General features: G+C 36.6%; 1 protein-coding gene across 8 annotated transcripts in view; it reads left to right on the top strand.

Annotated features, from left to right (window-relative positions):
* Positions 1-27399, top strand: part of DMD (dystrophin) — a 1147932-nt gene that overhangs the window by 1028555 nt on the left and 91978 nt on the right. For all 8 annotated transcript variants that reach the window (XM_041399749.1, XM_041399747.1, XM_041399750.1 and 5 more), the window contains one exon: positions 6025-6085. In XM_041399749.1, the coding sequence (XP_041255683.1) occupies positions 6025-6085 (61 nt within the window). The remainder of the gene's footprint in view (positions 1-6024; positions 6086-27399) is intronic.

The following is a 27399-nucleotide window of genomic DNA, read 5'->3' as shown; positions in this document are numbered from 1 at the left end:
TATTCTATATATGTATATCAGAATTGTTCTATTCTATTTTGCTATGTAGGACATGGAATATTTACCAAATATTTATTTCTCTATTTATCTAATTTCATTTGCCAAAAATCACCACCACTTTGATTAGGCCATTTTGTAACCTGATTTGATCAGCCAGTTTTAGAGAGTCCATTTTTAAGAGCATAAGAGTGCAACAGAAGTTAGCAATGTGGAGTACCTGTATCTTGAGGTATGTGGGCCATTATAAATTCTATCTATATTTCTTTGCTCTATTTCATTCAGTATTCTGCTATTAAACAAGTAGATTCTTGTATTTTTGCCATTTTGCAGTTGTATGACATTTAAGAAAATGAGCATTAGATGGATTTGCTATTTCACAATACAAAGTGGTATTTGGAAACTTCTGGAACACTGTTCATGATTACAGGTGTGCATTATTTAGATCTTACCATATAATGTTGACCCTAAGCGCAGATGATAAATCTGAAGCTGGCCATAAATATTCCAGCAGGAAATGCAGGGTGGAAAAGCCTCTTTTAACTCTTCTAAAATGACTGCCATAATTTACTCTGATCACATGTTGAACTTTTTTAATGAATAAAAATCTCTTCTTAGAGATTTTTAATCATTGAAGATGAGTTCTTCTCTGGTTAGACGTGCTCTAAATATGGTGTATTTGGTAAATGTGTGCTGCGACAACAGATGGTGCTGACAGTGTTCCAGGGAAGTAGTGAGGGTTTGCTTGGACTTAAGAAGGGCAGAATCCAAGCTGAGAAGGGGCTCTCTATTTCCAAAGTGCCGTTGAATCCATCCCCCTGTGCAGCTGGGGCTTGGAGAAGAACATACACCGAGCTGTGCAGACCTGCTGAAAGGCAGGTTTGGATTGATGCTTCTGCCTTGCAGCTTCTCAGCTGAGTGGTGATCTACTCTGACATCAGTTTCTCAGCTACATCAAGTAATTTTAGACCTCAGTGCTACACAACATGGTCTGATTGTTCATCAGTTTTACCTAGAACAATAAAAAATTCACATAATTTAGAAATCAATCTCTTTGCTGAAAAAAGCCTACCTTTCACAGGTATATAGTGGCATTTGTTGCAAAGGATCTCAAAGAGCTTGCAGGTTATGCAAACGCTCCTGTTGTGTCACTGCCATGCATCCACATTTTGGAGGTGGCATCCTGCCAGCCTGCATCATGCACTGATTATAGTGGGGAAATATTGTCTTAGCATGTTCTCTAAGGAGGAAAAGCATGACCTCCTTATAGTCTCTGGAGAGCAGTATTTTCTCATTTGTAATGGTGTTACCTGAAAATAATCAAAATGTAGCACTCAGTGAATCTTCTTTGAAAAATTAAGGTAGCTTACACAGATGGGAAATTCTGATTCTTGGGGAATCAGAGTCTTTTCCTGATGCAAAGATCATCTCATCATTTTTTTCTCCCTGCCTGCCTTTATCTGAAGTCACCAAATCCATACTTTGCTGCAGTGAAAATAATTGGCATCAAAACAAACTTTGGGTGAATAAATAAAAAAACAGTTTCTTAACTCTATGCTTGTATTAAGGTATTAATGATGATAATGCTAGTTAAGAACAGTGTAAGTCACACAGGTCATGCAGGTAGCATTTCCAGGCTGAATCAGAGAATTGTTAGCATTAAATGTGAAATGTGAACATAATTCAGCACCTTGCTGAGTTACAGACACTATGGCCACCAAACAAGATAATGTGAATGTAAACATGAGCTCACCTTTAACTACCACAATGCTGAAAGGAATATATAATAAATATAATTAATTTCTAAGAAAGTGAGAAAAAAATAGGATATATGTAACAATGTATGAACACACTACACAATGCTTCTTTGTGGTTTCTGTCCAAAACCCCTTAGTGAAAATTAAGACAAAGGATTATAATTTTTTTAATTAGAACTGAAAAAGTACACTCATATGGTGACTAAAAGTCTGTGCTAACTATTTAAATAAGGACCACTGAGAGTAACATTTAAATGTGGACATACCAAATTTACTCTTTGAATAGCTGAAGGAGAAATAGTTTACCATTGGTAAACATACATGTATTTTTCATTATGTTTGCAGTGCTAAAGTGAAATATTTATAAGATTATTTTTTGTAGTATCAACTACTATCATCCTGTTTAATATTTCATTCAGATCCCTACATGGATTAAAACAGTACTGAAGTTCAGAGAGCCAGCATGCCACCATTTCACTGTACATTCTGTCAACAAGTAAGAATGTTGGCTTACCATCAAGAACTGTGTTCACAGGCAAAAGAAGTCTCACTCTTAGAACACCTACAGAAAGAAATAAAACTCAAAAATTAGGTAACCATTAAAATGTATGTCAATGCAAATAAAGTGTAGGGAAATTTAAATTCACTCTTAAAATGCCCTGTATTTTGTGGTGGTATTTAATTTCAGTCACAACAGCATTGAAAGTAGCTGGGTGTATGGTAATGGGTTCTCACACTGTGCAAGCTCGAGCAATAAAACACTTTGGAATTACTCTCAGCCAACAGGAAATGTCTGCTTCTTGAGTGCTGTAGCACACAGGGATACTACAGCATACATATAAAAAAAAGTCTTTGCTAGCAAGACATTTAGGTGGACTTAACCATCCACCTGTACTAGTTTTTTAATGGACAGTAAACCTGTACTGATAACCAAAGGTAAGAAACAGCTTCTGGGCTTCTGCCAAAAATGAAATTATTATTCTCTGTGTATAGCTGTAAAAATTACTGCACTTTTTGTCAACTCAAATTTATGCAAGGTTAGAATCATCCAGGAAACCAGAAGTGTACTATAGACAGCTTCACAGCAACCTCTTGAAGGAATTTTAAATCCAATTATGCATAATATCACAAAATTGTTTGTTATTCCTATAACACTGAGCTCTCATGAAAGCAAAAGTATTTGTTCCTCTTCGAATGGATCAAGAACACTATCATATGTAAGATTCTGTGATAATAAGTTATGACTGCAAAGCTCTTACCCAGATTAATTCAGAAGCAACAGATGAAATACATCTTCTGTAAAATATGCAGCATTCTATTCTGTCCTTTAGCTATTGAATTAAAAACAAATCTTAAAGTGGAACAACTGTAACTTGGTAGTATTCCCATTGGGAATATTAATGATTGCTTGGGAAAGAAACATGTACCAAGGTCAATTTTTAGTTAGTACTGAAGGGTATTTTGTTTTCAAAAATGATAACTTAGTGTCATTTGAATTATTTCTCAGACGATGCCATTTGCCTTGGGTAAGAACCCTACAATTGTCACTGATTAAGCATTTTAGAACTGTTTGATGGACCACATATTAGCACAAATTAGGTTTGAATTACTGAATGAAAGAGTGTAAAGACATCACATAGTAACTGATAGTGTAAAACGAAACCGTGATCTCTCTTTAACTCCTTGGCTTTTGTTTGCTGCCATCTAGAATGGAGAATATTGGATCTGTCATCAAAATTGTATTTACAGCAGTTTTTCTTCTTACAAGTAGAAAGAATATTTAAGCATTGTGGTTAAGAATTTTGTATGAACCTGAAAATGTGGTTAAAAGTTATTTTGAGATTTTTAACATCAAAACAATACACAATGTTCTATGTTTGATACTTTTTGCGTTTCTACAAAACACATAACAGATATCTTTACATCCTTTGAGGCTGTAGCAGAGCACAGAGATGGAGCAGCTGCAGCTCGTGCTACCAGGAAGAGCAGCTCAATGGACATCAGCCTCAGCCTCCACAGCTCCTCAGCCATGCAGACCACAAACACAGAACCAAAGGGCAGTGCCTGGCCCAAGAAGGATTAGTTGATCATAGATAAATTAGGTGTATATTTGAGTATTTGTATTTGAAAGTGCATATGGTTTTGTGGTCCTGTGTTTGTGGGCCATGCTGCAGCCTTCAATGGCAGTGCAGTGTGCTAGTTTTCCAAGAGATCTAACACTGTAATTAAAATTCTGTTTATTGCACATTTTGAGAGTTACTGATTCTTATCGTTCATACCTTTGAAATTTGCTTTTCTACTTTTAAGAACAGGAATCTGTGTAAATGTAAGTAATAGGAAAGCAATGACCCTCAGCTTAGCTACAGATGGCTGGCTCGGGGTTGAAGACAACAGCAGAATGTGCAGAGATACTGAGGTAGAATTTTCGGAACTCCTTGGCTACCAGCAATCTGAAACAAGATTATCATATTTGTGGAGAGACACTTTTCACGAGGGCATGTAGTTATAAGACAAGGGGAAACAGCCTTAAGATGAAGGAGGATAGGTTGAGATTGGATGTTAGGAAGGAATTCTTTACTGCAAGAGTGACAAGGCACTGGAAGGTTGTCCAGAGAGGTTGTGGATTCCCCACTGTAGATGGGGCTCTGATTAGTATGGTCTATTAGGGGATTCCCTGCCCTTGGTGGGCATATTGAAACTGGATGATCTTTAAGATCCCTTCCAACCCTAAGCATTCTATGATTCTTCCACACATATTCCTTCCTTTCCCTAGCTTCTTAACATTGTCCAAAATTTATATGAAATTCTTTCACCCTCTCCCCAGCCTGTATCCTGGTTCCCTCCATCTCTTCGTTCTCCTCTTCAGACAGTCTATAATGGCACCTGTTTCTCCCATGGCTGATTTGTGGCCCTCAGTAGAATCCCTACTCTCCCTCCAACCCTTCTTCACAATTCATGTGCAAAAGTAGTGAGATTTCCCAATACAGCCGTTTTAGAAGCACATTTCATCTCTTTCCTCAAACTCTAGTCCATGCTCCAATATGTGGGCAAGAGAGAGAAACTATTCTTCATTCTACAGACTGACCTCTGTGAATCTGGTACAAAATAGATGAAATATGTATATTGGTAGTAATTATTTGTATGGATTGTGATTTGTTGATTTTGATAAAGCAGCTGAGAGTGGCATTTTTAAAGTATCTATTTTGAGTGAGAAGGGGAAAGAAATGAGAGCCAAATGGTCAAGAAGCTAATTCCTAGTTGTCCTGGTAACAGTTGCTTTCCTTTGTGAACAGCAGGGGTCACTAAAAAGAAGGGTTATACTGGGCGAAGCCAACAGTCTTTTTTTTTTTTTCTCTCCATAGATTACTTTACATATGTTTTCTGTTTTAATCATTATATTAAATAAAGAAAATTCTTGGTTCTAGTTTGTTTGACAGAGAAGAAACTCCTAATAAAAAATTATCTCCCTGATCATGGCCTAAACTATAAATTATCTCTGCCTCTAATAAAAAATAATTTATAAATCTTTTGTCAAATGAGTTTTATAGAAACCTCTTTTACAAAATATTTTCATTGTGTTGTAAGCTGATGTTGACATATAACACCATGATAGCCAAAAGTCAGCAAAGTTATTTTATCTCTATTCGTTGTGATCATACTGTCATTTTCTCCATTATTTGCTGTTATTGGAAGACAGTAAGACACAATTAGTAATGTGGAGAAATAAGAATAAAAATCTCCACCATTTAAAGCAAGTCAGCAAGGGAATAACAACAAACAAAATATTTAGATGGTCTCTCAGTGTAATTTCACTCAACATAAAATGTAAACAAGTGCCTAATTTTGTTCTTAGAAGGATGGGAAGTGCTGAGCGCACACAAGGAAAGAAATAGAAGAAAACCCAGTCAAACACCTTAGCAGGAAGAATCTACAAGAGAACACATCAGAATGATATGTTGCTTGCTCTGCTTCGTATCTGTTCTGTGAGCTTAGCTTTCAAGGAGTTTTTGTATTTATCTTTGCAGCTGAGTGAGTTCAATTTCTCACAGATTAGGACAGAAGTTTCAGAACAGCAGGTTAATCCTTCCTGCCTTCACGGGCAACTGAGCAAACAGACCTGTATCAACGTGGCTGAGAGAAAAATTGTAATTCTGGAGATTAACGTTGTCTTTCCTGCTTGACCTCCACGTTTCTCTTCTAGGTATGTTTGTATGTATGAATGTATGTGTGCAGTTATTTATTTATTTATTTGTTTGTTTGTTGTTAACAGCTTCTGTCCAAGGCCCCTGGGAGAGGGCAATCTCACCAAACAAAGTGCCGTATTATATCAAGTGAGTATAAATAGTAATTCCTTCCAGCTATTTTCATTTCTTATTTAAGAGGAGGGTTAGTAATTTTCTTAAATGATTGTGAACTGCTCCTATAGTGTCTAAATGGGAAGGACAAAAAGGAACAAAACCTGCAACACATTTCACAGAAGTGTGTTAGTTATCTAAAAACACAGTAGGATGCCCTGATTTGTAAGTTGTTTGGGTTTATGCTGCTATAAATCTCCTGCAAATGAAGGAAAGCTTTGAGGATCCTGGATTATAATTTAAATTGTGCTATTGCCTTCTGTGTGTGTGTATGGCAGGTTTTGCAAAACCAAACAAACACCCAACATTCTGAATTGCAGTTGTAAATGTGATATGGTAGGGGTTAAAAACCCTATAATTTTTAAATTGTTTATAGTACTTTAATCAATTAATAATTTTAATAATTTATAGTGGTTTCAAATGCACATACTCAATGCTATGAATTCCTTTAGGGACACTACTTAGTAAAGTCCATAGCTGAGGAATTACAAGGAGAACTAGTCCCTAAAGCCTAATCTTTCTGAGTTTAGCTCCCAGATTAAGCTAGTTTGTTTTAAAGATGTGTCTGCACAACAAATTAGAAGAACATTTTTTAAAAATCACAATTTGGAAATACCTGCTTCTCATGCCCTAAACAGAGCCACCACATGACAACAAAAAGAAGATGGTTTCATACATTTTTTCTTCTGAGTTCTTTACCTGTAACATGTGCTTTGAGCTACTTATCATACTTCTGAACGAAACAGTTGATGCAATACCAGCTATAAATACTGTAGTGTGAGTAACAAAGACATGGGTATTGTTTAATACATGTACTTCCATGGTTCCTCTTTATACTCATAAACACTTTGCAAGCTCAACTACTGCCACTGAAGTAATTTGGTTACAGAAGGCTCTTGCAGTGGCACTTCAACTGCAACTTTCACAACAGGGTAGACTTCCAGAGCAGCCTTAGAACAAGTATTTGAGTTATGCATGAAGGAGTGGTGCAGTACAGAGGTTCAGTTATACCTGGCTAAGCTGGTTTACTGTTGCATTAATCTTGTAAGTTTTCTAATGTTTGCATTTGGCTATGAATAATGGAAGAGTCACAAAGAAACTGGAAAGCTCTATTAAGAAGGAGGAGCAGTCTACCAGAGAGGTTGGAAAGAAAGTCAGTGTTCTGGCATGTAAGACTCAGTTTATGACACTAACCTGAAGGTAAAGATCCTCCTTTTCTCTTTCACATGGCATGACTTGCCATTATGGGGAGGGGAGATTGGCAGTTTTTAAAGTACGCACAGAATGCACTTCATACTGTGCTCAGCACTTCTGTCTGTGCCGCTCACACCCAGCAGCCAGGGGTAACTGGCTCAGGTGGTCAATGCTGGTTCTGCTTACTCCTTCCTACTTTTTAGTCTTCTGTTCTAGGCCATTTACAAATTCAAAGCAATATGTTTATTTTGTTCACTTTGAAAACCATTTGAATAGCCATAAACAATTGTAGCATTATGCTGTGGATCCTGATTTAGGATCCTGCCAACTGCACTAGTTTGTCACAAATGAGTGATTCAGACTGCCTGAGGAATCACTGTCAGGGGTATTAACAAACGTGGGTTTAATATGAATTTATAAAAGTGCATCTTAGTAAAGTTCAGTGGCAAGGTTCACTCTGTTAGTTACTACATTATACAAAGGAAAATCAAGTTCAAATCTATTTCAAATGATTTACACATTGACCAGAGCCAAAGGGTAAGGTAGACCCTCCAATGGGTCATGAGTTTCAGAGCAGACCCCCTTGCTTTCTAAAGTCCTGATGGAGCTTAGCTGTGGCTAGGTCCAGACTTAGTCTCAGACTTGGACAATGGCACTGTCTAAAGGAATTAACTACATGGATTTCATTATTATTTATTCAGCATGCTACCAGCTGCTTACCAAGGATCCATAAGTAAGGGGTCTCTCTGCCTTGGGTAAGGAAGGATTTCTTAGTCTCAGGTAAAGAATCTCTGTTCTTGAGAGAAGTCCCATTTCCAGGGGACAGTCACTGCTGTGCAGTCCAGTTGCAGTTTAGAGAATTTGAATTGGACTCATCCAAAGATTGGTTGTTTGTAGAAAGGTCTCTGCCTCAAGGAATGACCTTGAGAGTTGTCCCAGGCAAGGGGAGGTCAGCCATGCTGCCCAGCAGGGAGAGCTCCCTGAGGTGGCTCCCTGAGGCTGTCAAAGCCATGGGATAAAGTGGTTGGCTTGTAGTCTGCTTTAATACAGGAGGAAGGGTATGTGTGAACCTCCTTGTACCCACAGCCTTCTTTGTTCTTTGATAAAAGACCCTTGGAAAAGCCACCTGCTATGCACGCATGACTCACACAGTCCGTGTTCCAAGTCCATGTGCATCGATGCTCTCTGGGTCACTCTGCCCCTTTGGGAGTTTCTAGAGGAGTTCTTGGCCTGGATACAGCTCAAGTCTTTACTTGCTTTGGAGCCTGTACCAAATTACTGATAGTTTGGTTAAGGGGTCAAGTACATTTGTCATACATTACTAGTTTAATTAAAGTTTTAATTTAGCCACATATTGTATAGAAAAACTTGCTGTCCTTGAGATGTAAAACAAAGTGGTCAGTTTTAATGCATCTCACTGAGCTGATATATCTATTGCCTTCTCCAGCTATCCTCAGTCATTTCTTTTTTATTCATTCTCATCACTCATATTTACAAACAACAAAATTGTTTTCTGTATTTTTTTTCTTTTTTTTTTTTTTTTTTTTTTTTTGTCTTTGAGGCATTACTTTTCTATTAGTTGTTAATTCTCTAAAAGAACTGAATGGAGGCTAAGAAGATACAGGTAGCATTCTCTTCATGTTTACATAATTTTTTTTCTGTCACCAGTGTAGAATATTGGTGTTATCTCTCTTCATCAACCAGATTTGCTACACGTTTTACTGGCTTTCATTTTATCTATTTTTCCCTTGATGCTTAAAATGTTTTATCTCATCACTTTCCCATTTGTGATGATATTGCACTCAATAATCTGTAAACCAGGCAGTACTTCATGCTAAGTCTTTAACATCAATGTTTATTTACGGTTAGGTATCTTCAAGACCAGTGATTTTCCTGGTTAAAACTTCATTTGTATACAGTTGATTAATCTGTAGCAACTAGTTGCTTCTAAAGCTTCAATAATTCCCTCTTGAGCTTATTCACACCAGTTGGTTTGGGGTTTTTTTAATTTCACATTGTATTTGGATAGGTAACATTGCCATGGACAATATATTTATTAACAGTGTACAATGTGCTTCAGCTGTTCCTGGTGTCTGGCATTGGATGCTTTCTTGGCCTAATGTCAGCCTCATGAAAATTGCCTTTCAATGGCCTTGCATCAGCTGCTGCATTTCCCTCCACACTTTTGTGTGCTTCCCTTCCTGTGGAGATGACAAGCTAGACCACAACTTCAGCCCCAGCTTTCTCTTCCCCAGCAAACTGAGGAAATCTAGTTTTTGTATTCCAGGACAGCAGGAGTATCCCAAACTGCAGGTGGACATAGCTGCCAGGGCAATGAGCACTTGCTCAGACCATGAGTTAAAAAACGCTCTGCTTTGCCTCTGAGGTAAAACATGTAAAATTGCTTGAAAACACACTCTATCCAACCCTTTCTGTTTTGATCTTTTTTGTCCTTGATATATTTCTTGTGTCCAGTACAGAATGTAAAAGTTTCTTTAGATTACAGACTATAAAAATATTGTTTTCAGTTTAATCAGTCCTGTTCTTTGAAGACCTTGATCCTGCTTTTACTGCAGTGCAACCTAGAAAATGGAAAGGAAGATGCAGGCATAGGCATGTCTGTACTCTTTATTAATGTTTTAGGTATTCATTAAAATTTCTACATTTAAGTTTTTAGAAGGCAAAACAGACAATTACTCTACATTAGAAATCTGAAAAGCAAATGGAAGAAACGCACACCCCAAAGACTACTGAATATGTGTCTAAAGATTAAAAAAGTCTCAAATTCTAAAAAAGGCAGACAATAAAGGTAGGGAGGCTGTGGATTTTTACACTGTAATTCAGGTTAGATCACATTTTATCAGAGCTCACCCCCTGATGAAAGGGATCTCACGTGTGCATGCATGCACTTGCTTATTCTTATCTTCCAATCAAACAGATAGGGGAGCTGCTCCAAAGCAGTGACAGGTAACAAAATCAAGTGTCTACTTTCCTTCCATTTTGCAGCACCAGAAGTATTTGGTCGTGCTGCAGGATCCAATCTCTCTGCAGTGTCTGTCCTTCCAGGGCACAAGGGGACATTAAGCACTCTGCTCTGAACCATGTTTGCATCTCTCTCATGTCATCCTCTGCTCTGCAAACTTGTCCATTACTCAGTGTTAGAGATCTCTGTTGCCTCAGATTAAAGAGGAGGAGTAGGATTGAAGTCTGCACATAATTTTTCTCTAAAAAATTATTCAGTAGTCCTGCCATCGTGAATGTGTCGAAATCTAGTAGGTGTGCCTTCTATATTTGTACTAATCTTTGACATTATTCTTCCTCCATGTATCTAGCTTGCCAGTTTACAGTGTCTGTCTTCTTACTCTCTTGCTGTGCCCATTCTTTTGAAGGATTTAAAATGCTTCTGCAGAAATACAGTAGTCTTTCATCTCAGTGCTTCCCACAAAGGAAACCTTCCAAGTTATTTCCCAGCCAAGCTTATTTTCTTATACAGATTATAGCAGTTCACTGAACTTTGTCCTGCTGAGGACAAAGCTGGATTCTCAGGAGCTTTTACTCCTTGAGAAGATCCATGTGAGCCTCTCTCTATAAATTAGCTATGCAGTGAGCTAGCTCCAAGGACAAGGCATCTCCACTTGCTCACTCTCTTCCACATTGTAGTTTCCTATGAGAATATTTGATTTGCATTTAATGTATCAGCTTGTGACAAACATTTTTGCTACTTTTAGATCCTTCATTTTTTTCCTATGTCACACTGGAGATCTAGCAGGCCAGTTTCTATAAACATACTTCTTTGTTGTCTTATTTTTTAATCTCCCTTTCAATTGTTGTTTAACCATGCAGAATTTCAACACAGGGAAAAAAAAAAAAAAGCTTAGACCCCCGAGTTTTCATTGTAAAAGCAAACAGATTAAAGCCATGATTCTTTAACTTTTGTTCAACTTAGAGACAGGATAAATGAATGTATCTGAATTAAATTCTCCTAAGATAAAAAGTGAAGAGATTCTGTTCTGAGAAAAGCACTTGGGTTAATTGTTTCTTCTGCAGAATGTAGATAAGTACAAGGCACAAAAGGAAGTAGGAAATATCTGTCAGATGGAGCAGAGAGACACATGGAGAACCATAAATAAATAATGTATGATTATGTATATGTAGTGAGTGAAGCTGTGAGCAAGCTATGAAAACCATGTGTATGGCTAACAGTTAACCTATCTACCAAATACAAGAAAAAGTATTATTTTTGCACCTTAAAAGCATAGTTATTATGGTTTTTTCCTGTCTTTCAATTCTGAATTCTATATAGCAAAATTGAAACTATTGTGAAGGAAAGAAAAAGTACAGTACTTTTCAGTTTGCCTTTATGTGATGTAAATTCTCATGCTGTCTGGCATAAAAACCTAAATTATATTTCTCAGAGGTTTGTCCAAACGCAGAGATTTTCTTCATGATTTGTAGGGTTGTGAAGCCTTGGTTTCAAAACTTGTCACTAAAATTTAAACTCAGAGTGTAAATAAATAAGAAATCTTGAGCCTTTAACTACCTTTATAATGAAAGCAGAGGTTATAAGCAGATGTGTTCCTGCTGACTGAGCGAGAGCACTCAGAGAAGATACCATGGGTCTGCTCCTCATTAACATCTGTCAGCAGGGAGTTACTGCCCTCACATGAAAAGCAACTGAAAGGGATTTAATTAGTTTTTAAATGAATTATAAGTACTCAGCAGCAATTTTAGTGCATCCTAGCTGGTGTGGGAGCTGAGGGCAGGGCTATAGCCTCTGGTTTGGGGCAGTGAGTGAGGGAAACCATGTGCTTTCCCTCCATAAACATAGTGCCTGTTGTGGAAGGTGGACAGCAGCTTCCGTGGGTTCCTGCACAACACCTGGTCCTCTTGATGGGACACTGCTCTTGGTTAAGTGGAGAGTAAAGCTTTTTAGCTTTGTTTTCAAATTCATTCAGTGCAAATGCTCATGAAGAGTGTGTAGTGTTAAGCATTACAGAGGGGTTAAACAATGCAAGGATAATTTTTGTGCAGGTTAAATCTTAAAATGTGTTATGCAGGTAATGAGCTGGGTCAGAATTTTGGATGGAATCTGACTTTCTTATTTTCCTAATTAAAGGGAACATATCAACATTTAAAATCTATTAAATCCAACTAGTCATTGCTTTCCAGCTCTGGGACTAGAAGATTAATATATGAACTGTTTTTATAGGCAATAGTGTGAAAAAGTAAACTTTTGGTACTGTGTAAAGAGTTAATGTATTTATAGTGTAGCAGAATATAATTACATAACTTTAAATATTTTACTTTTATTGTAGCTGAAGTTGTTACATTTATTGTAAGCTGAATGTGACTTTTGCTTGAATTTTACTTCATTTATATTAGCTTCATTTTACTCCAGTTGTTAAATGTAGCCTGGCTACACTTAACAGCTGAAGTAAATGAATGAAAAATTACATAGCCAATATAAGCTTTACAAAGTTGAGTGACATCTATACAATATGGTCCTATTTTATAGAGTATATGCCAAATCTTCCATTAAAAAGTAGATTTTACAGCTGCTCCTGATAGCTAAAATGTATTGCTATCTACTCAAAGCCCATCTTTTAAACAGTGTGCTTAATAATCAAGATTCTAAAATAGGAATTATGTTTGATTTCCACTGGAATGCTTTGAACTTGAAAAGATTAGACACATTAAGGAAAAAAATAGAAAGATTTGCCTGTCAGAATTTTCCTTTTTTTTTAAAGATCAATTACGTACTTAATTTAGATGACAGACAAAGAGGAGACGACTTCTGACAACTGTCCAATCTAATATTCAAGGAAATGGAGAACAATATCTCAGATTCCTTACATATTCCTGTTATATCAAGAAGTCTCATGCTTCCTTTTTTTCTCCAAAGACTGACAGTTTCTCCAAAGCAGCACTTGTCACATCCATTGCCTGCATTGCCCTTGGTCCACTGTCCCCTCTAATGTAGCCAGCTCCACAAATAAGACAATTTCTCCATTTCACATAAGAAAAACTCCGTCCATATAATAAGGGGGTCAGCATTAAATTGATCCTGCTTCACCTTTTTTTATCTTCTTTGTGATCTCATCAGTCTAAAATATGGCAGGAGTGTAATTTCTAATTGTGCTTTAGGAAAGGTCTCAACACCAGTGAGGAAGCAGTGGGTATGGCAGGTATGATTCACATTTCCAGCTCGGTTTGCTGTGGATGCACAGCTTTGGTAGACTGAGGAAGGTTCTCATGCTGGCACCTGAGGCCATGCAACACCCCAGGGCACTCTGAGAGTGCAATAATTGGCCATTCCAGCTGGGATCTTTCTGTTTCCCTAAGTGGCCTGTCTGTCAGGGCAAAGTCAGGTGTTTTCCTGGATTCTTTTACAAAATTAATTCATGGATCCTGCTGAACTGCTCTTGAATCTATTCTTTCTCTGATCTTCTAAGATACCAGCTCTCCTGCTGACTGCAATAAGTTTGTATTTTTCAGAATATTCTCCACCTGTCTTTACAAACACTTCTTGCCATGAGAGATTTGTTTAGTCTTTACTTACTGAATCATGATTATGGATTATTGGGCCCATTTTTCTCCTACTGGAATGCCTTTCAGTGATTTTCTTTTCTTCTTGTCAAGTAATAGCAGAAATCAGTTCTGTGTTGTGCATCAGTCCTGTGATGTCCTTGTCTTCAGACCTTAAATCTCGAGAACTAATATGTGTATATACTACACTTAGGAGTTGCAGATTCTAAGGGACACATAAAATTATTTAATTGAGAACTGTACAAATGTCAGTAAGGTTGCAGTTAGACTTAAGGAAATATTCTAATGAATAGGTTAAGAATGACCAAATCATCTATATTCCTTTTACTTATTTCTCATTTTCTGTTTCAAAAGTTGAACTGTATGAGATAAATTATAGTTTCAAATATGATCTTTAGGTTTGGCAGCCTCCTGCATGCTACTTATTTGGTTTGAATTTCAAATATTCATCAGGTAAACTTTTATATTAGGAAATCTCTGGCTAAATAATTTAAGAAAAACAAACCATAAAAAAAATGCATCTCATCTCTGAATGAATTTCTTTTCTTACAAGTAATTTTTGTAACACAAGCATTCATGGCATTGCATTTTCCATGAAAATTGAGCTCAGAAAATAAAATTATGGCACAACACAAGCAGCACCCTTTATATAACAAGCCTAGCAGGGTCACTGAGTGCTGTCGACAGTCTACAGAGTAGAATAGTTAGTAAAGGTCAAACTTTGCTCCTTATCACCTACCCACTCTGTGTGTCAAGGTCCTCCCTCCTATTTTTCAGCAGGACCAAAATTTGTTAGCATAAATGCCATATGTAGGTGTTAGTTTGGGAGCTTGAGGGGGGCACAAACTCAGCACAGCAATAAATTACTAAGAATTAAGGTTGTTGTAAATGTGTGCAAAGTTATTGGTATGAGTTTTATTTTTCACTTATGTACTTCACACTTTATAATGCGAACTTATGCACTATTATGTTAATGAAATTTAATGGTCAGTTGAGTTGTGGGGTTTAATGTTAATTTTTTTTTATGCAGTAGGTAAAGGTTTTTAAAGAAATCTAAATATTTCAAACCATGATAACACAGTCTCATTCAGGTATTTTATATTTATCTAGATGTCTGCTAGAAAAGTTTCTATTATTTCAATGTTTAAATATTAGATATCTGGCTGGTAAATAACCCAGATTGCCTTTTGAATTTTATTATGTACTTGTCTCCTAGTTTTCTTTATCAAGATATTTTTTTCTGTTCACTACTGCAGAGCTAATACAGGAGTAGAGGGGCAAAGATACATTTTTATGTGCTTCATTTTTCAACAAATTCAACTAAATTTTTTTCTTAAAATCTGCATTATTGGAGAAAATGTTGTAAAACCTTTCATGCTTGAGGGCAATGACACCCTGCATGAAGCATACTAAGAAAATTTTTTAGAAAAAAAATGTTACAGGCATGGAATTAAAACGTAAAGAGTAGCTAGAAATTTATTTTGGCATGGGAATAGATAACTTCATACAAACACCTCAACTACAGAAGCAACATGGAGCACCATGACAAGATTTTAATCATAACCCAAAGCTTTTCTAGTTGAGACATGAGTGTTATACTTTGTTAATTATTAACAGACACTTCTGCAGGAGAAGCTTGGTCATAGACTTCCCAAGGAGATGTTTGCTAAAGGGTATATGGTCATAGAAATTTATTGACCTGAAAATGTGGAATAAAGAAATATGAGGAAGATAAATAAAAAGAAATTAAATTTCAATTTAATAAAAATACTGAAATACCAAAAAAACTGAAATACTAAAATAATTTTTGTTTCCAAGCACTATTTTCCAATCCACCATTTGCCATCCTGGAGGTTCTGTTAGCAAAGGGATACACAATTTAACATTGTAAAGAATGTGACAAAAAGTTAACAGCTCCTGATGCATGCTGAAACACAGAAAAACTGCATCCTCATTAGAAATCAGAAGCTGCATATGTCCTCCCAGATCAGTGATTTTTATCTACTGTTTCATCTTCAATTTAAGTCTGCTTAATTGCATTTAACTTTAGGACTTCATCAATGACAATGCTCTTAGGTGATCTTACCTGTGCACCTTTTTTGAATACACAGAAAAAAAGTGAAAGGAATTGCAAATGTGACTTGATGCAACAGCAGCTGCTGTAAACAGGATACAACCATAAAGACTGGATATGTCCCTAAGGAAACCAGTGTGTAATTTAGTTTCAGATATAAACACAGACAGAATAACAATAAGAAACAAACTCATAGGTGAATATTCCCTCAATGAAGGGTTCACTTGAAGGTCTAAAAATGCAAATTTTATAGGAATCCTAATGTTAAAAAATACGTTATGTGCACATATATGCATTTTGTTACTCCTGGGACTCCCTCTGCTCTAATGGTTAAGGAACAATTTGAAAAGTGTTTAAAGCAAATTTCTCATCAGCGAGGGTTTTTTTAACCCTGTTTGCTGAGAACCCCTGGAATGTATAAATCAAGTACTGCATTTGATAAATATGATTAAACAGCTAAACTCAGAGAGGTTCAGAAGTAAAGAAGCTTACACTTATGGTAGTTTTTCTTATATTTGATTACAGTGTTGCATGTCATTAATTTGCATTTACTTCTGTGCTTGAAAGCATCCTCTGCTTCCATTTTATCACCAGCTCCAGTCATACTGCAGTTGCCAATTTTACTGAGCAGATTTTGTTAGTAAATGAGAAGTTCCAATGTGAAATACTTCTGTGTATATTAATCAGCTTTTAGCTACTGCATGATGTTCAATTCCTTTTTTGCTGTGTTTTGCTGATCCTTAACTATAAAAACATAGTCATTGAATATTAAATTTTGCTTTCATGGCACAGCGTTGATATTCAATGTCTTCTGTAAGACAATGCAAGTTCAAGTTCATTAAAAAATAATTCTGAAATTTTACACAGTTTAAAACATAAAACTAAACTCTGTAGCTGGACTATCATTCAGAGATATTCACCAACCAAACCTATAGGCTTTGAGTTTGTTTTTCTTTAATCTAAACCCCACAATGATGGTTTCAATCACTATAGAGGGCTTGAACTTATAATTCAAAAATTGCTGTGTGTTTTGAAATGGCCTTTATGAAGCACAAAGGAAAACCTGGCTCCAAGTGACAGCCATATTCTGTACTTTCAGAGGTAACTGAAAAACAGCTCCAAATTTTGTTTGGATTCAGATTATATCATTTTCTTGAAGTAGCCCTAAACTAAAATTATATTATGTACAAATCTCAATAATCTTCAGTTTCAATATGTTTGGACTTTGGTTTTCTGGGGGTTGTTTGTTTGCTTGTTTATGTGGTTTCTTGTTTCTTTGTGGTTTTTGTTTCTGTCTTGGTTTGTGGTTTTTGGGAGGTTTTTGTTTGGGTTTTTTGGAAAGGTTTTTGTTTTTTTGGGTTTTTTTGGGTTTTTTTTGTTTGTTTGTTTTTGTTTTTTGGGGGTTTTTTTTGTGAACACTATTTAGAAATTAGCAAAAAAAGAAAAAAAAGAAAAAAAAAAAAGAAAAAGAAAGAGAAGGACTACTCAACCAGTGATAAACCATATGGTCTGTCCCCAACAAAGGAAAGCATATTCATCAAGCTGCTGCCATAGTACTGCGCAGCAGTAGAAATTCAGAGAAAAGGGCTTGTTACAGTGAGGGAAATATAATTGAAAAGCACTATTTGTTTGAAGGAGAAAAGTCTTGTTTGCAACAAGTTTCTTTGAAGTAATAGCGACTTACAGATGGTATATTTCACAACCAGCAATTAGAAGAATGACACCTGGGACATCAAGTAGCTGGATATTAGAGAACAAGTCTATTTGCTTAACTTCTTCAGTCCCTTAGACATTTGGAGCATGTCAAAATGACTTGTTTAGGACTTTAGATTTCTAGTGATGCATTTTCTTTGAAGCTTATCTGGTTCTTCTTTCCTTACATGGAAGTTTCGGTTCAGGACTGCCCTTGATTTAAAAAAAAAAAAACAAATCTTTTCGCTGTTCAATATGCAGAACATTGCCCTCCTTCTTGGAATTTGTGTCTTTTTCCAGTCCACGTTTTTTTTCCTGCCCAGTCGTTTCTAGCTTCTGTTCCATTTTCTCCTTAAAACAGCTCTTAATAAGGTCACTAACAATTTCCTGCCATCCAGTTCCAAGAATCTTTTCAGTGTTCACTTTCTTCTAGGTCATTCCACCACTTTCAACAAACCATCTTGCTGCTGTCCTTTCATGCCTTCTCTTGGCTTTCTGTCAGGCTTTCCCTTGTAATAATTTATTGTTCGCTTCTTCCGTATCTTCTTTCTTATGCTCCCTTTGCAGAGCCAGTCTTCCCACTAGAAATTCTGCCTCCAGCCCACCACCCTCTTTATAGTACTTTCTCACCTCTCCTTTCAGAATTTTGTTTAATTTAGTTATGCTGATGACTTCTAGACTTGTAAATTACAGTTTTCTTTCCTGTTTATAGCGCTTGCCATTAGATGGTTATTAAATCCCAAGCTCAAAATAGATGTTTTCTCTCAAACACCAGTGTTTCTCTGGTGATGTTTCTATTATTTTACACAATGTTTTGCTGCTTCTGTTGGCTATCCCATGCACTTCATGCCTACTTACACATTTAGTGTAGCCTGTCCTTATCTCCTTTTCCAACACCAAACAACTATATTTTTTTTCTGATTCTCTTCTTTTGAGATATTTTAACTTGGTACTCATCCACTCTTATTAGCAGTGATCTAATTCAGCCTCAGCCATCATTGCCTCATTAAAAGATACTGTGTTCACTGTATTAACAATAGTCATAAAATGAATTGCAACAGCTCAAAAAATTTTATTGCAACGAATATGAAATATGTGAGAAGAACTTCGAGTTGTTGGAGGCACTGTTAGTCTTTCCATTGCCAAATTCCAGATTGCAGCTTGGAGCTTTATTGCTCAGTTACTGGATGTCTCACTGTACCTCTGCACAAAAGGAGATACTTTTTACATTCTACTCATTCACATGGATTAACAGAGAGTTTTAAGTAACAAAAATATTCCTTTCTTATCCAGGTGTCCAATCTGTCTTGAAGAAGGTTGAGGTGATCTTGATCCCACAGAAGTCTCCATGCTAGCAGGCTCCATTAACTTAAACCCCTTGAATTCTTTGTCCATCAGTGTTGGCAGGCACTGACATTGTCAGAAATACCACTTTTTATCTAGAGAATTAACTGTAAAAATCTAATTGTCTTGATAATGGTGTTTAGTAACAATTTTCTGTGAGGCAGTTCTCTCAGATTATTTCCTCTACTTCAGATTAATTCATAAATTCTAAATCTTTGTGTATTGGGAAACTACCAAACTTTAATTTACAAGTGTCAGTTTGTTAAGACACATCAGTTCCATATTTGTAAATTACTGTTTGCTTCTGGATCCCTCTGAATTCCAGCCAGCTGCTAAGGTTTTTCCTACTGAGTAGAAGAGACCCTTGTTCCTTCTTGTTCTGAGATAATATATCACAGGACAAGGTACTGCAGAAGTGAGGATTAGCCCTGAGCACACTGGCTCTCAAGAGCAGCCAGCTGCTCATGGCTGTGCATCCCACCAGGTACAGCTGCACTCAGCAGCAGCACAGAGCATACAGGGATTATCTGCAAAAATTAGAGTCAATGGCATTTTCAACATCAAGCCCTTCTCTGAACAGCCCTATATGAAGAGTGGGTGCTTGCTGAAGAAGGTTTTTGATGACAGGGCTATTCAGTGGTCACCCAGTTAGCTCTGCACAAGCCTAACAGCAAGAGGAAAACAAGTTCTGAGTTAAAGAATCACAGGCAGAAAAATCAATCAGACTTGGTAGACATAACCATTCTCAGTCAAATCTATATTTTTTGCTGTGTTTCTCTTCAGTACAATACCATGAAATTCCAGCCATCTTGAGTGCAGAGCTGTATTTAAGTACAGAGGCTTGCACAATAGTCAACAATTCAAGGGCAAAATTGGCCAGGCTGTTTTAAAACAGCACTGGAGTATACCAATAGACTCAGAGTGGATTTCATACTGGTCATGCTAGAAGAAAGTTCAGCTACTCATTAAACCACACTCTACCATAAAAGAGAATTTAGAAAAATATTTTAGCAGCTATTCATCCTCACACCAGTCACACTTCCAGCAGTCTCATACTGAACCAGAGACGCAGCATAAAGACAAAGCAAGTCCTTCACCAGCTCAGCTCTTCACAAGAGAAGGCAAGTTTCCTTTCTGTTAATGCAGGATGCAACACAATGGATCTCAACTCTAAATTAGATTCTCTAAGCAGTGCTACAATGGAGATATTTAATAATAACAATTAGTCTTTATAATGTACTCTCAGCAGCTGTCTGTGATGCTTTTCATTGCAGTATGCTTTCCTCATTGCAGTCAGTACTACTGACACGCTGTTAGCAGCATAGCACTTACTTTATATGCTCAGACATTGCCCCAAAATTAGAAATGGTAGTTGCAACTTTTTTCCCTTCTCATGAGATATATGCTCATGATTTGCAAGGGCTTGGTGCATTAAAAAAGAGATTACTATTACTATCATGCTGGTTTTTTTTAAACATCACCTACTTGTCTCAGCGCTTCACAATTAACAGATCACAGCAATAAACCCCTAACTTAAACCAGAACCATATCCCAGAACTCACTCAATTTATTTTTGTTTTTAAGTTCTTCAAAAATATCAGCTCTATTTTCCAAATTCTAACTGCTTTTCTGAGCTGGTATTTAGCTGAAAACTTTTTTTTTCCTGGCAGCATTGGCACTTGCATTTCCCCTTTGCTGAAATTGCTGTTCCTTTAGCATGGTTCAGTCACAGTTCTAAGCTCCATTGTGCTTTTTACTATACTGTCAGTCTCAGAAACCTCTTTATTCCACCTTGCTACTAAAAGGAGAGCCTGCTTTCAACTTCAAGTCAAGCTACAGTTGTATTATTCTAAAACTTCCTTTGGAAAAAAAAATTAGAACAAAGTCCCCATCAGCGGTAATTAATTTTGACAGTGTGGGCTTTGTAGCAATTCACAAACCTGTACTTTGTGCATCAGCATTCCTTATTATTCTAATTAAAGTGGAACATTGTGCCCTCACCAGTCATTAATGGGTTTTCATTTTGTAAATGACATTTGCAAAAGTTAAAACGGGCAGTTCATATGAAGTCCACAGGCAAAAGCGTTAAAATTAGCATCACCATAGCAACAGTCTTCCATCATTAGTATTCAGGGCAACAGCAAATGTTTTGTTATGCTTTTGTTTCCGAAAAAAGATTTTTCTTCACTTGTCATTCATGAATAGAAAAGGCTCAAACCCATCTATTACAGGTAAAATTATTATATTCATTTTGATGTAACTGTTCTAGAATTTCCCAATTTTTTCAAGGTATTTATTTTTCAGGGCAGAGGTTGAATTTCACAATCTCTGCAGCTGTGTATGTCTAACTTCCTGAGCGACACTTATCCCTTGCCAGCCTGCTGCTCAGTGGTACAGGTTCATATAAAGTCTGTCACTTTTACTCAAGAATCTGTACCAAGTAACAGATTCTGCTGAGAATTTGTAAAAGATGAATGTACAACAAAACATGGTCAGCCCTCCTGTTACGTGGAGAGTGCATCTCCTCTGTGCTGGGTTTGGGGGTTAAGTGATGCTATTTATATATCATCATTTCCCCCCTTCTCAGGAATGGAAATGTAAGTGCACACATCATGTCTAGTGAAACAACATTCAAATATCATCTCATCTTGCACCGTTTGGAATTTTGGAGAGAAGAAATGGCATCTCCTGCTGAAGGAGACCAAGACAGATTATAAGCATACTCCAAAGTCCTTTACTGGAAGAGGTGGGGCTGCCAACCTTTTTTCCTCAAAGTTTAAAGAGGAGTTAATTATCTGGAAGCACATTGCAGCAATATTTTGCAGTTTGAGAAGGAGTTTAGCACTGGTTCTCCTAAATGTACCTAGAGGTATCCTGCTCACGTAGCTCTGGTTCAAGGAAAAGCACATGGTCAATACTGGGAACACAGCAGTTTTCCTCTAGAAACAAATATTTTGTGTGCAGGCAGAGAGGGGTTAAGAAAAGCAAAGCAAGAGGAAAGATGTTAGTGGAAGTAGACGATGAGCAGAGTGAGGTCAGTAGGACTGCTGGTTTACTTTGCAGTATCCTGGATTTTCAATAATGAGCACAGATCAGAAGTAACTAAATGTTCTCTAGCATTATGTCTCTGGGTTTTAATTTGGCACAGGAAGATTCTTTCTTTCCTCTTCATCTTCTTAAAATACTTCATTTTGCATAATTTTGCAACGAAGAGTCTTTAACGAGTAAATACACCCTAGTGCATTGTAAAAGATGGGGGTATTATCATTTCATGAAAGATATTCTTGTATTTCAAGATGGGGCACATTTTCATGCAGTGATTGTCTTTCTAGTACCTGCCCTTGCAGTATTGATTAAATTTTCAGCTACTGAAACCTGCAGAACTGGAAAACCCTTAAAATGGTGAATACTTATATACCTAAGGAAAATCACTCTCAGATTAACTAAAAATAATCCATGGTAGGTTGCCATTTGGTGCTTGGCTCTTGGAGGGCTTTAACACAGAAGGGGACTGCAGTAACTCTAAGGTTCTGAAATATCTACATATATGTTTATATGTTCAACCTCTTTCCTTTACAGAAGCACAAGTTCATTTTTCTTGTGTGCTGATTGACTCCACTTTTTTTTCATTTTTTGGTGGCTTGTCAGATGCTTTCTGGGAGATACAGCATGCCAAAGCAGTTAATTTTCTCTTAGACTTCCATATCTTACTGCAGTGAACATACATACTGAACTGTAATATTTTGCAGAAGTTTTCCATTTGATCTTCACAGATAAATTCAGTGGAAGAGAGTAGCATCATAAAAAGGGTGTAAGTTTCTCTGAATCCAAAATGTATTCTTCATTTAACTAAAAGATTTTGTGCCTAGCATTCTTTCTAATTTCTTTGTAAATCTAAGTGTAATACTCGTTTCTTGCATTGCTGAATCTTATAATCATCAGTTCAGTAACTCACCTTTTTTTAATCAGCTTTGGAGATCTTTTTAGATTATTAGCTCTTTGCAGTAATTGAACTATAACATCATTAGAAATATTTACCTAAATTGCAAGGGGTTGATAGCCTTGTTTATTGCAAAAGTGACAGGCAGAGAGGAAGGATCTGTGACTGACTTCTGTTTTCCATTCCAGACTTAATTCTCAGACAGACCCTTGAGCAGTGGTGTGGCAAATGAGAGGAAACTGCCAGTTTCTTATTTATCCAAAACAGTTAAATGCTATGTTTCCCCAAATATATGTGGATACTTTCTGTTTAGGCATATCCTTGAAAAAGCTACTGAAGCTGTTCATTAAAGATGTTTCTGCATTTGGTCTGGAAATACAGAAGGAGATGCACCTCTGTGAGCATGGATTTCAGATTTGCCATACTAGTTGCAGATTTCCCTAATAGAGACTAAACTCTGGAAGTAAAAACAATAAATGAAATATCCTCAACTTTCTGTTTCATAAATTATTCTTCTTTAAAATCATACCCAGCTTCAGCCTATAGAAACCCCAGAGTGGGAATAAGTGCCTTGCAGCTGTTTTCCTAAGTGTAACAGACTGTATTTTGTAGTTGCAAATGTCAATGATTACAGGAATAAAAAATAAAAACCAAGAGTTAGAACTACTAAACCAAAACCACATTTTTATTTCTCATCTATAAACTTTTAGTGCAAGTAATTGGGAATACAGGCATCTTGAAATTTTACTTCAGTGTTTAGAAAGAAATTTATTCCAGATTTCTGGCACTGATATCTTTTCAGCCAGTAGGATACCACTGTTGAATAGCGTGTTTTAGCTCTGTATTTCAGATTACCTTAACTATCACCTGAAAATTAGAGGTTAGAAAACTGATTCCCAAAGACCTCATACTGATGAGTACACCATCATTTCCAAACACTGGTTTGAACTTCAGAATCTAAAGTCAGCTATTTTGATATAAACCACCATGAGATTATGTCTTTGGCTATAGTTGCACTTACCTTACTTGTTTCTGAATTACTGCTGGTTAATGGGACTGCTTATGCTTTTAATACTGCTGTAATATTACCTAACAATTCCATTGCAGATAGTGCTCTAGATCTTTGACAAATACTTATTGCTGCACATTCCTCATTCATCTGCTTTTCCACTATTTTAATTGTGATATGGCACAAAAGCAATTAAAACCTTACTAATATGGTTATTACATGTTAAACTTACTTTCATATGCTATTATATCTTCTCCTGTTTCTAGTCTGAAGGAGGAATAAATATTTCATTGTACTTTTAACAATCTTGAAATGAGCAGAAGAACCAGAGGACTCACAGGTTATGGTGGTAGCAATTTAGGCTGTCATCAGACTTGCTGCCAGAAATTTGGAAATCAAAATTAAGTTCTTCCTTTAAAGCAGTTTGCATGGATCGAGAGAAATGTTCATTGATTTCAGCAAAGTTGCTTCTTGTTTCTAGCACTCTAAAAGGGATCAGAATGTGGCTGTCAGCATTCCCTCTCCTGTATCATGTTTTTTCACATCAGTGCCCAAAATATTGTAGAATCAACATTTGCCGCTAGCAGAACGCAAATCTGTATCTGTACGGTGTTCTCTCGAGAAAATTGAGCGCAAAACCCTCAGCGCTGCTTTGCTCTGGGGCATTTGTTCACCATTCTAGAAATAAGGAGTGGAAAAGAGTCTGTCAGTGTGAATCCTTTATCAAACTCGCCTGTGAGGGAATGCCCACATCATGTGGTCTCACAGTAGTCTTCTCTGCTTGAATTGAGTCAGCCAAGGGGAATAATTTCTCACGTGTCAGTGTCAACTTGGTTGTGGTCAGTGGGTGTATTTAGAACACCCAGAGACCTCCCAAACCCATCTTATTTTGGAACACATGACTTTTAAAGTACTTAGAAACTTCTTCCCCGATTTTATCCATTCAAATTAAGCTTCCACTGACTTAAAGAGACCTTTCTTACTCTTACTGACTCCCCTTTTCTTGCTGTTATGCGTTAAGTTTATCTCCTACAAAAATAGTCATTTAAAGACCTGAGAGCCCAGTGGTGCTCTGACATCTCCAGTCTGGAGTTCTGCTCATCTCTTCAGCCCGTTCTGTGGCACACTTCAAGGACACTGACTGAGGTTGTCACTGCCTCGCCTTGCCTTCCCTTGTTGCATCTTGCAGATTTTCAGCTTCCCTCAACTTGCCCTTTAGTAGATCCTGCCAATAACTGTTTGACATCTATATCCAAACATTTCCTTAAGTCACAGCTGCTCTGTTCTTTGTGGAGAGGTTAGAAAAAAAAGGCAACCAACCCAAAAAACATGTAGAAAACTGCCTCCTGCCTCGTTGTCAGTTATTTGACAATTTGCTTGCCACAATCTTCTCTGAGCTCAGTCTGCTGCAAGGCTCAGCATTCTCCAAAACAACAGCTCAAATATTCTAATTTTATACTCTTCAGGTCTTTTAATACTCACCATATTAAAGTGATGTGTATCAAGTAAAAGCATTTGCCTGGAATTTTGTTTGTTTGTTTGTTTCTGAAATCTTCCTGAATTACACAGCATATTCTTTTTGTCTTAACTAAGAAAATAACATATGGGCTGGTGAATAATGAGTAAATCTTTTCAGCAAAATGTGAATAATTTGGGGTTTTTTTATCAATGCAAGCCATTCATAAGTGTACCATGTGCTGACAACTTTTAACACAGCTTCACCTCGCAGATTTCCACAGCCAGTGAGACCAAACAGGTGGCAACCCCCAATCAGTGCCTTGTTATCTCTGAGGAGCTTTGATCTACCTAATGTATAATAAATAAGATACTGCATTTTAATAATCTTGCTGCTTTCATATCACTTGTCTTGCAAGTTCTTATTTACAAAAACTCATCCTGACATTGTTGGGGTTTTTTTAAATTAGATTTTTTTTGATCATTTATTTATTTCACCATACCTACCAGGAGACAGATGATGCAACAGCTGTAAGTTATTATACTGTATATCCACTGCTTCCCTATCCACCTTTGTCCTCTTCTTGTGGCTGCAAAAGATGTAACCACTCTTTTTTTTTTTCATTAACTCTACACCATAGAAGAGGCTGACCAGATGATCTTTTTAGGTTAAGATATTGGCTGACAGAAAATGCAGTTAGGCCTAAAATTCCCCTTGTTTTCTACACAAAATTCCCGTTGGTTTCTTCCCCTTATTTGTACTCCTCACTATAAGACCGTATTATCCCATTAGGCTCCAGTAAAGACCAATTTTATTTTTTTACCAATTAAATAAATTTGAAGAAACTCCTTTAAAATAGCATTCTCAGTTCTGTTCATACATATAAATATATAACAATCTAGGTTTGGTGGTGCAGTATTTTTAGCAATTTAGTACTCATACTACTACTCAAATTCCATGTACTTATTGTGGTCAGTCTGAAGGTTTGATGGCAGGGAGGATCAGAGCAAATATCTGTTTAAAAGGCACTATAAAGCAGATTATATTTACACAATGTATAATAATATAGAATCATAGAATACTGTTGCATTGCTTATGATTAGGTATTCTTTTTATTCACTGAAATCCAGTGCTGAATTTTTCACCAAACTATGCAGTGTCAAACTTGGCATTTAATTAAATGTTAAGTTAGAAAAAGAAAAACTATAAAACAGAAATTTAATTTTGCTCTAAAAGGTATTTAAAATTATCCTCATAATTGCAAACTGTATTTTAAAAAAATGTAGAGAAAATATGATTTTAGCATAAAGACCTAAATTAAGAAAATAGGAACTGTCTTTTTCATTGTTGGAGTTGGTGGGTGATTATATAAACTACCCATCTAGGAACAAGTTAAAAAAAAATTGAAAATGCATCAAATTGTTTTGAGCAAGAGAATGGGATGGTCTGTCAAAGCGAGAACAATGTGTGCTCAGTAAGGAATGCAGCCAAAATTTTGTTTGGAAGTAAAATTCAGCTCAGTGTGTAGCATGCAAGGCACTAAAAGGGTTAGAGCATCATCACTACACGCTGTGCTCTTGCAGCTCACAAACTTGGCAAGATGCAGAAGTGTTGTGTGAATACACAGTCCAAGGGAACAGAATATTCTTCTATATTCTAACTTTTACCAGTTTCTTACAGAAATTTCTACCTAAACCACTGCTTTGTATATAAATCTAAGAAAGAAATGCTGGCATGCATTGGGAGTGCTTCCTCAATTTGATAATTTTGTCAAAAATTCTGCCATTTTACAAAAAAAAAAAAAAAAAGAGAAAAAAAAAAAGAGAAAAAAAAAGAAAGTGGAAATAATAGGTTTTTTCTTAGAAAAATTGACTGCTGCAAACTTTGGAAATTACATATAAAGTATTCAGCAGACTTAACTGGTACTGACTTGGTTTTGTCAGATTAGTCGCCTCTGGACAGAAAATTCCCTGCTTAAAAATTATTATTTTGGTTACCAACTGATTTCTTTGTGAAGCTCATCACAAAAGCTTGA

Source organism: Onychostruthus taczanowskii, unplaced genomic scaffold (genome assembly GCF_017590055.1).
Source record: "Onychostruthus taczanowskii isolate IOZ18803 unplaced genomic scaffold, ASM1759005v1 scaffold17, whole genome shotgun sequence".
Classification (NCBI taxonomy): Eukaryota; Metazoa; Chordata; class Aves; order Passeriformes; family Passeridae; genus Onychostruthus; species Onychostruthus taczanowskii.
This window is presented reverse-complemented; position numbering and strand designations above follow the sequence as displayed.